This window comes from Juglans microcarpa x Juglans regia, chromosome 7S (genome assembly GCF_004785595.1).
Source record: "Juglans microcarpa x Juglans regia isolate MS1-56 chromosome 7S, Jm3101_v1.0, whole genome shotgun sequence".
NCBI classification, from domain to species: domain Eukaryota; kingdom Viridiplantae; phylum Streptophyta; class Magnoliopsida; order Fagales; family Juglandaceae; genus Juglans; species Juglans microcarpa x Juglans regia.
The window spans coordinates 16,117,657-16,127,356 of NC_054607.1; the positions used below are offsets into that span (position 1 = coordinate 16,117,657).

The window sequence follows — 9,700 nt, forward strand, 5'->3', positions numbered from 1 at the left end:
TGGTAATCCTCAATAAAACTCGATTAAAATTGCATTCTCATGCTATAAATTAAAGCCTAACATGCTATGCTAATACTAAACAAAGGATAGGTCGAGGTTACTTACAAAAATCGTGGCCCTTGAACTCCCAGCACAACCTCTCTTCAAGAACTCTCTCAAACAAACTCGTTTTCACTCTTTCTTCACACTAAGATGGGATGGCTCTCAATAACTCAAGAGAAAGCTTTAAGGAATGGTGTGAGGAAGTAAGGGGTGAAGGAGGCTATTTATAGGATTCATTGGAGGGGTGAGGGGTGAGAGGCATGGCAATGGTAAGGCTCGGAATTGGTGGAGGTGGGCAGTGGAGTGATGAGTGCTAAAAATCAGATTGTGTCATCCTTGTGTAGGTGAATAGTATTCAAACTCCCATCATTTCTATATTTTCAGGTGTTGCATTATGTGTAAGGAGCAGGTGCTGCCATGGTTCAAAAAATCAAAACAAAAATGAAATGGATGGCAAGTGAGGTCATGCTAGATGTCATCATGTAGGGGTCTTCAAAGGCTAGCCAAATTTCATCACCTATTTGTCCAATCTTCATGGCTTTGTCCTGCAAGTATGATGACTCCTTTTGATAGCTTTTTCAGGTGGTTGAAGGTGGAGGAATTGGTTGCCAAGTGATTATTTAGGAGTAGATCATGGAAGGGGGTGAAATGGGGGTGGTTGCCAACTGACCTCTTATGTTAATTCCAATAGGTTTTGGCATTCCTTTGGAGGAAAATTGGTCAAAAATCTCATGAGTACTTGAGGGACCTCTTAAGGATTGGAGGGAAGGGGTGGTGGCGTGTGGAGGTTGCTCAATAAGGAGCAAAAAATCCTTGAAGAACTAAGGTCATTCAGTTTGCATCCAACTACGCTTCTTAGGGAAATAGTTGGGTTCTGGTTTGGTTTCTTGGAAGTATTTCGCCTCTTGCTAGGTCTGGTCCATGAGTGATATGGTGAGGCATGAATGGTGTAATTGCTCTTGAAAATTGGTGGAAGTGGCGTGGGTTAGGGGTTGGTTTGATGAAGTGCACATGTTGCTGCACCAAGGTGCCGATTGGTGGTTATTTGGGCATTGACATGACTTGGTTCCAATTGACATATGTTGAGTCAATCCTAACCTTCTAGGTTAGTCTAAGAACAATGCATATTAATGATAAAAACAAAAAATTTCAGATCATAAATGTGAATAAAATATTTTTAAAAAAACCATGCAAAAATCAAGATTTGAGGTTACAAATTATGGGTGAGATGAATAGTGCTTCTTAACTCAAGTTAGGAGCATGTGGTTCATTTTGGGTTTAACAAAAACTAATGGTATGGTGTATGTGGACCCCATTTGGAAGGATGAAATAAAAGGCAAGGCTTTTGGGCCTCATGGGTTGGGCTTATTACACCATTTGTGTAAGCCTTTGTTGTGTGGGCTTTGGTTTGGGTTATTATATGGACTTTATGTCCAAATTTGTGGGGCTTACCTATGGACTCAAAGGTCTACTAAGTTGGATCACAATCTTAGGTCTTTCCTAGGTTGGGCCAATGGCCTTTACCCTCATTAAGTTGGGTCCAATGGCTTCAATCCCATCACAAATTGAACCTAATTTCTAAGGTTCTTCAAGAAAAGGTTAAAACTTTATAATTCCCAAATGGGTTTAAGGCTTATGGTACCTATTCTTAATCCATCTTATTCTTAGTAAATTAAGACCCTAAACAAACCATGCTTGGGCTACTTCTAAATCCATCCACACTAAGCCTTTTAGCCTAACCCATCAATATGCCATGTGTCATACCATTATTGGCCTCTTGGTAATTACCCAAGAAAAATATTAAAAATACAAAGTTCTTCCAATAATTCTAACTACACCCAATGCGTGAATCTCATGCCAACTTAAATCTAAAAATAAAAAATAAAATAAAATAATCACATGTTAAACTAGTTAGGATTTAGGTGCTAAACTCAAGTCCTAAAATGATTTTTAAGCGGGGTGTTATAGTTATGGTCCATGGACAAATTCTTAAGCAAAAATTAACTTCTTATGCTCCTGATCAAATTATTTGATTTTATTTAGGATGCTAGAATTATGCCCAAAAGAATTATAACACTACTACAAAGGACAGCACATTTACAACGCACTATGTACTATACTAACGATATATCAAGAGAAATCAACTTTAGGCACCAATTATAGTTTGTGACTAGTAATAAAATTATGATTTATGAATAGTAGTGAGATTATTAGTTAAAATTAGATGAGATGATGTGAAATTATGATTTTATCTCACCTTTATATCCCACTGCTGGCATCTAAAGGCAAGGCATTAAAAAAAGGAAGAATGGTGAAAAGGCATGGCATTGAAAAAAAAAAAAAAAAAAAGTTCTCAAGCTAGCTTTCTCACTGACATACTTCTCTCATCATCTGTAAAAGGACAAAAAGAAAAATTATATTCCTAGAATCCTAATGTAATAAATGTTATTTAAATTCTTATGAATATAAATTTTTATATAGATCTATGCATACTTAATCTATATAAGGTATTTATATAGAATTAAATTTATTTTCTTAGATTTATAGATACATCTTTTAGATAAAAAAATAAAAAAATCTATTTTGTGATAAATTTTAGATTTAACAATTTAATTAGCTTAGAAACTGCTATAACTTACCATATTGAATTCCGTTTTAGGAATTTGTGAATTGTACCTTCATCATCAAGTTCTATTGTCCCTTCTTTCTATAAGAATAAATAGTAATGAATTTTATGAATAATAGTAAGAGGGGATGAGATGAGATGTTTGGGTAAAATATATGTTTAGGTAATAAGATAAAATGAGAATTCCATGGTTTGAGTTAAGAAATTTTATTAGATTTTGAAAAATGAAAGAAAAAAAAAGTTAAATAAAAATATTATAAAGTTAAAAATTTATTTGAATATTATTTTTTAATATTATTTTTATTTTAAAATTTAAAAAAAGTTGTATCATTTTTTATCTTTTATTTAGAAGCTTGGAACATTTGTAATGATTAGATAAAAAATTTAAGATTTGAAATTAAAAAGTATTTTATCTTTGAGTGATTTTTAAGAAGGAAATTATGAAAACTTTTTAGATGAGATGAAATTAGATGTTATCAAACTTTCCAAACATGGTAAGAAATCGATGAGAGTTTTTTAATAAGATCTCTATCTTAGATAAAAATTTACGAGGAGGTTAATTCTTTAGAGTATTGGTAGGTGAAGCCATAGGAAAGGCATTACCAAAGAGGAATAAGAGCATCCATGTGATTCTGCACCATTCGAACTAGATGTATCAAGAAACTTGTGATGGAGAGAGCATGTAAGGGTCAAGGACGAAATTTTAAAGCAATGGAAAATCCTGCTCTAAAGGAATAGTGCAACATCTCAAGTTCTCACCAGTCTCTCAAATCGGTGCTGACATCGTAAACATAAATAAGACCGACATTCCCAATTCAAATCAGGAACAGCATAACTTACAATGCAAGTGAAAATTACATATTTCCCCAATCTCCAAAGGCTTCAGAAACAATTTGCCTTAACACAACACTAGCCAACAGCTATGTAAAGCCCATATATATATATATATATATATATATATATATATATATATATATATATATATTAACCAAACCTCCCACTCATAGTCATAGTAAATCCGTGACCGAAGCTGATCGAGGATAAATGCTACTTCAAAATTCCGGGCTACCTTCGACATTCGGGGAAGTTATATTGAACTATCATGAAATGTATTTTTCCTGCTGCTCCTGAAGAATCCTTGCTGAAGACTTTGCATCCAGATATAGTGCACTCACTTCCTCAATATCCCCCTATATATCAAACAGATACAAGCAGTGGTTTCATTTATTTATTTATTTATTTAATAAATATTGTAGAACAATTTTCTGTAAGCTTTTAAATCAACTTTCCAAGCACATACACTATGGATGAAAATCGTGATTACCTTGAAAATTTTGTCTCGACCGTTCATTTTGGACACAATACTGGCAGGCGACATCAACTGAACTGCATGCCTGATTTAATAACAGAAGTGTAACTAAATACCCTTCAAGGGATGGGTCTCAAAAACTCAAACAGCAGATCTAAAGATTAAGGTTGTATTTGGATGTTGAAGTGAGTTGAGTTGAGATAATAAAATATTGTTAGAATATTATTTTTTATTATTATTATTATTTTGAGATTTGAAAAAGTTGAATTATTTATTATATTTTGTGTTGGAATTTGAAAAAGTTGTAATGATGAGTTGAGATGAGTTAATCATCCAAACGATCAGTCAAACCTTAATGATGCTCGTTGTCCAATGTCGCCAAGGTAAGCCAAACTTTCATCATCTACAACCAGGTCCTCCACGTTTGCACGAAGAGCTAAAATCTGCCAGGGAACATGACCAGAAATATCAGCATGTGGACAACGATAATATGATCAAGAGTTGCAAATAATTTTTTTTTTTTTTTTTTTTTTTAATATAGGTAAGAGTTGCAAAGAAATTTTAGGTAATAACCTTTATCATGTCAGCAATATCATAGTTCTGTGTTCGAATAATCACCAACCGGTCCAACAAGTCAACAGGTATGCCATGAGGACTACTCATATCAGTCCCTCTGCATGGTAGCATATCCATGTTCAGAAATTAAACACCAGAGTCAACTAAGTCCAAGTGAATAGGGAATTGTGAAGCAGTGGCCAACAGGGCCCACATACAATGCATTATTGATTCCTCATTATTGATTTTGAACAAAAAGACCAAAATAGTTACATGACAGAGAATATTTAGCACTGTATAGTTCTCAAAACCGCTGAATTACTTTATTGCAAGTACCTTATTGCAGTATTACCAACTCAAACGATTAAAATACATGTAACCATGCAATCCCGTAATTGTGACATAGTAGATTTCCATGGCAAATATCATCTAGCAGTTGGCCTCATCATTTTAAACGTTTTACAAACCCATGTATGCAGACTGCACACAATACCTAGTTGCTAAATTCTTTGTTCCTTAGCACCTGACAACACTGAAAGCCAAAGAAAATATCCCTAATTTGCTCCAAGCCATTACAAGATATTAAAGGCGGAATAGTGCTAAGAGTTTACAATGCTTTCTTTAGTTAATTGGGTTGTAGTACCAAGTTTGACGTTTTAACAACAGATCTAGCTTCATAGGAAGGAAGGCCAATAGTTAATTTTATGACGCAGATGCAAAAATTATTTGTTAAGGCCAGAATGAAGGTGAATTGATGACATATCCAGAACTGTATCAAGCATTTTTATTATACAGTTGAGTGCATTCAATTTCTGCAAAAACTTTTCTGACTTGTGAATGGTGACTCCCATATTCTTACTAAGGTCCACAATATGATCTAGGCAGTGATCTCAAAAAAATTTCAAGGTCAACAAGAGTTTCATACCTTACGTTGCATATTCCTCTATTCGTAGCAAATATTACTATAGGGGATAGTGAGCTCTCTAACGCACGATTCAAGTATGAAAAGCATTCCATATCCAGCATGTGTACCTGAAAATCATGGCTTATAAATAAACAAAAAAAAAATTAAAAACATGTATATAAAAGATGGAAAGAAAATGATGGACAAAAGAACCTCGTCAATAAATAGAACTCCAGGGACAAGTTCTGCTACACCCTCATCAATATACCGGTTAACAACCTGTTGTTACAAAAAGAAAAACCATTAAAATCTATCTTCAATCATGCATAGGTGCTGATCTTGTATATGTCCTGTGTACTTGAGCTATGCCTACTTTTCTCATCAATAAAATTCTTCTGTACAGATCAACAAAAAAAATACATCTTCAAAGCTAGATATGGATATAATTTCGGAACTACCATAGAACATGTCATCCTTGAAATATCAGACTGGGATGAAAACAAGCATAGTTAAGAAGAGGTTTAATCAATTCTTTTGAAGATAATACATAGATCATGTTAACACCCTGGAATTTTCATATCAATCTGTGAAGTATCGAGAAACCAATTTTGACTTGAGAAAGGCCTTTCCCAACGCAATCAAAGAAATTCTTCAGGAACTTTATATGACCAGCTAACCAAAATATAGGAATCTATCCAAAGAAAATACTATCTGGAAATTCATATTTGACATAAATCGATGAAGAAGTACCTTATTAATTTCTTGTCGTAACTTGTCAGTGATTTCAGTTTTCCTAGGTTTCATCATCTGACCCATTAGAGATAGTATATCTTGCCCCCCTTGAGGTCGTGCATTTGCAGCATCTAGATCATGTAGTGTTACATCCTGTTAGAAAATAGATAAGCAAAAAACAAAACATCAACATAGAAAGCCGGCTTTGCCTTATTCTTTGATAAATAAAGTTTGTTTACCCATAAAAAAAAAAAACATAGAAAGCTGGCTACATCTAGAAAAATACTTTATAAACCTTCTGACAATGAGGAAGTTCGATAACAATAGATGACATCAGAATAACATCAGTACACAAAAGAAAATTTTATCAGAATCAAGGAGTATATGGAACTGAAAGCAACTTTTTTATGTTATCCTTTCCCCTTGTTCTTTCCCTTTTGCTAAGTAAAACTAGAATGTGACCTATCCAACTTCAGCCTACCCCCTTCAGCACTCAGAATAGCCCAGAGGTCACCAACCATTTGGAAGCTCAACAACTTATTTAAGCCAGCAAGAGTCACAAGGTGATAAGCTCGTGATATGAATAAAACTCCAGCATCCTTCGGTGGGCTAAAGTTTTCAAGCCTGACTACCCACAAAGTCTCTGGGGTTTGGCGTGTTTTATCAATAAAAATTTCAGAGACGATTTTTCCAAATTGTTTAAACGCATATGCGACTCAGATTTTAATTACATTGAGGCAAATGCTTCACGCATATACTAGGCATTTGCTCATCAACTTTAAGGAATACCAAATCTGACTGGCAGTCAAAAATGGAAGTGTGAAGTGTGCGACTATCTTGATCTGGTATGGAACACAGTCAGGAAATGTCCAAGACTATGATAAATTAGCACATCATCTATGATTCTTAAAAACATATGGCATACACAAAATAACCAGCAGCTGAAGGAAAACAGACCTGAACTATCTCCTTCTTTTTGTGAACCTCTCCTTTAGGAAGTGGAACATACTCTTCTGCCTCAAGGTCAAATTCTGTAGCAAAAGCATCACTTCTTCCCACCCTCTTCACTGCCCCACTATTTGCTTCAATATATATAACATCACCAACAGCTACCTGCAACATGCACCAGGTAAACCAAAAGCGATCAAACTATACTCAAATATTTAATTAGATTCTCACTTTGAACGCACAAGAAGGAGAGGGGAGAATGGGAATCAAAGTGGCAAGAAATCAGAGTGCAAGACATGAATGATCCTCAGTAAGAAATAAATCTATATTTTTTATTGGCACCGGGTGTCCAGGAATAGCGTCCCAACTAATCCCGGGGGTGCACAAACCCTTAGCAAGAAGTTTCCCGCAAGTGCACCTCAGGTAATGCAAGGAAAAAATCTCTCAGTCTGATAGCCCCTAGAGATTGTTTGCACCTAAGGAGATTGAACCTTAGACCTAAGGGGAGCATACTCCCAAACCCAAGGCCTTTACCACTTGAGCCAACCCCTAAGGGTTCAATAAGAAAGTGCTATTATTATTTATTTCTCAGTAATAAATAAATAATAATAGCCAACAAGGAAAAAAAAAAACAACCTCAAGCACATTTTGCAATCTGTCAAAAATATATGAACATAATCATCAACAAACTTGCATTCAACAGCTTCACAAAGGGACTATACGAAGAAGAAAATAAGAAAATCAAAGGAATAGAGAAGTATATTTTTATGTCGTACAAGGAAAGCTTAGAGATAAAAGGACCTTACCTTTTCTTTAATCAAGGCATCGTAGATGGTTGGGTCCAACTTCAGTTGCTTGGTTCCTTTCACAGTTTTTAATCCAATGATCACATGGCTAATGCTCTTACCATAGCCACCTGTCATGCTCTCAGTTTCTTCTGGGGAGAGTTCAGTCACCTATGAAAAGACTAGAAATATGTCAATAACTGAAAAAAAACGGGGGGAGATGGAGATTTTAAAACTACTCAAATTATGGTGACATCAGAAAAACATCAAAGCAGCGTTACTATAGTAGCTTCTTGCCTCTCCTTCATAGACTTCTTTATTTTCCTTGATACGTAGACCAATGGCCCGCCGAAAATTTTCCATCAAAACCTCAGTTTTCTTTACTTCTGATGAGTATACTTCAGATCCAACCATTGGGCAGAAAGGGACCTGCAAATATCAATGAAAAGTCTCCTTAATAAGCTTGCAGGACAGCAAACGTGTAATATCAAATGAAAACAAAGACATCAACCAAAAAAAATAATGGAACATGGATAAAGAGCCCCCACTGAGAAACATTGAAATTTTGTGAACTTCAATATAAAAGTTCAAGCAAATTACCCAGAGAAAATATGAGACGTACCTTGCTCCCAAGCTCCTGGGCTATTCCAAGGGCCAGCGCTGTTTTTCCAGTACCAGGAGGTCCAGCGAATAAAAGTGCCCGGCCAGCCATCTTCTTCTGCCGTATCATATCAACAACAAGACCAGATGCTTCCCTTGCCTCTGCCTGACCCACAAATCCGGCAGCCAAAGGTAATGCTCTTCCATTGGCCTGGAAAAGGAAGGACCAAAAAGAAAGGACTGCTTGTGAGGATTGCTTGGGGAAATTTAGGGACTGAGGAACGATAAGCTGAGTTTAAACATTATAAAACAGAGCTTATAGGTAGACATAGCATGAATTTCCCGCCTTCCCACCAAAGAATGAGCAATGCCGATAAATATGTGACAAAATCAAGGCGGCCCAATAGTTCAAATAGTTCTGAAGTGACCATGAAATTAAAAGGTTGATAAGCATGAAATGACACTAAAACCCTAAACCCTTAGGAAATTTTTTCCCCTTAAGACCTTTTTGACAAAAACATGTCATTTTTCTACGAAAATTATGGAGGAAAGCAAACTAGAGAGAAAGAGAGTGAGTACCTCGAGGCCAAGACCTTTGATATGAGTATGTGTAGCAATGCGCTGCTTCTTTGTCGTGGACTGAACCTCTTCTATTCTCACTTTATCCATTTCTCTCTCTCTATCTCTCTCTCCCTCTCTCCCTGTGACTGCTCGAGATTTTTTAGGTTAGGGTTTTGTCCGTGAAGAAAGAAAGAACAGATACAGAGAGACACCGAGCCACCGAGGTGCTGCGACGGACCGAGAAACCGACCCACCGAGGTGCTGCAACGGAGCGGACTTGAAGCCACGAACTGGAAGCCAAGAACTGTGGCGAGAGCTTGAACCTGAAGCCACGAACTGGAAGTCTGTGAATGGAGATGGCTGGGCTGCTGGGCAGAGAAATTAGGCTAGGAAAAGTGGAAACTGGAGAAATATCGAATGGAAGAAGAAAAGGGTTTCCAATTTTACAAGTTTACCCATTTATTTTTCAAATAATTTCCAAGCTGCCATTTAGCCTAGTTTCGGATCTAAATTCGCGTTCCGACCGAAATTCTGGAATTCGAATTCGAGCCGAAACAACCTTACACCATGCTGATTATTATTCCCAAAGCCGCTGCGGGACGATCGGGCTAATAAACATAGAACAGCAGCCCTCCAAT

At 36.1% G+C, this 9,700-nt stretch overlaps 1 protein-coding gene across 3 annotated transcripts; it reads right to left on the reverse strand.

Moving 5' to 3' along the window:
• Positions 1-3,652: 3,652 nt before the first annotated feature.
• Positions 3,653-9,469, reverse strand: LOC121241455 (ruvB-like protein 1). 3 transcript variants are annotated; one of them, XM_041139236.1, is made up of 13 exons: positions 9,301-9,462; positions 9,081-9,208; positions 8,524-8,712; positions 8,199-8,330; positions 7,923-8,072; positions 7,126-7,281; positions 6,187-6,321; positions 5,650-5,715; positions 5,458-5,564; positions 4,551-4,650; positions 4,329-4,420; positions 3,993-4,062; positions 3,653-3,858 (listed from the first exon to the last, which is right to left on the reverse strand). In XM_041139236.1, the coding sequence occupies exons 2-13, from the start codon at positions 9,168-9,170 to the stop codon at positions 3,769-3,771; spliced, it is 1,377 nt and encodes a 458-aa protein (XP_040995170.1). In that variant the 5' UTR covers positions 9,171-9,208; positions 9,301-9,462; the 3' UTR covers positions 3,653-3,768. The 3 variants fall into 3 exon arrangements, with proteins under 3 accessions (XP_040995170.1, XP_040995172.1, XP_040995169.1); XM_041139238.1 differs by having other exon boundaries at positions 9,317-9,461; XM_041139235.1 differs by having other exon boundaries at positions 9,081-9,469.
• Positions 9,470-9,700: the final 231 nt, after the last annotated feature.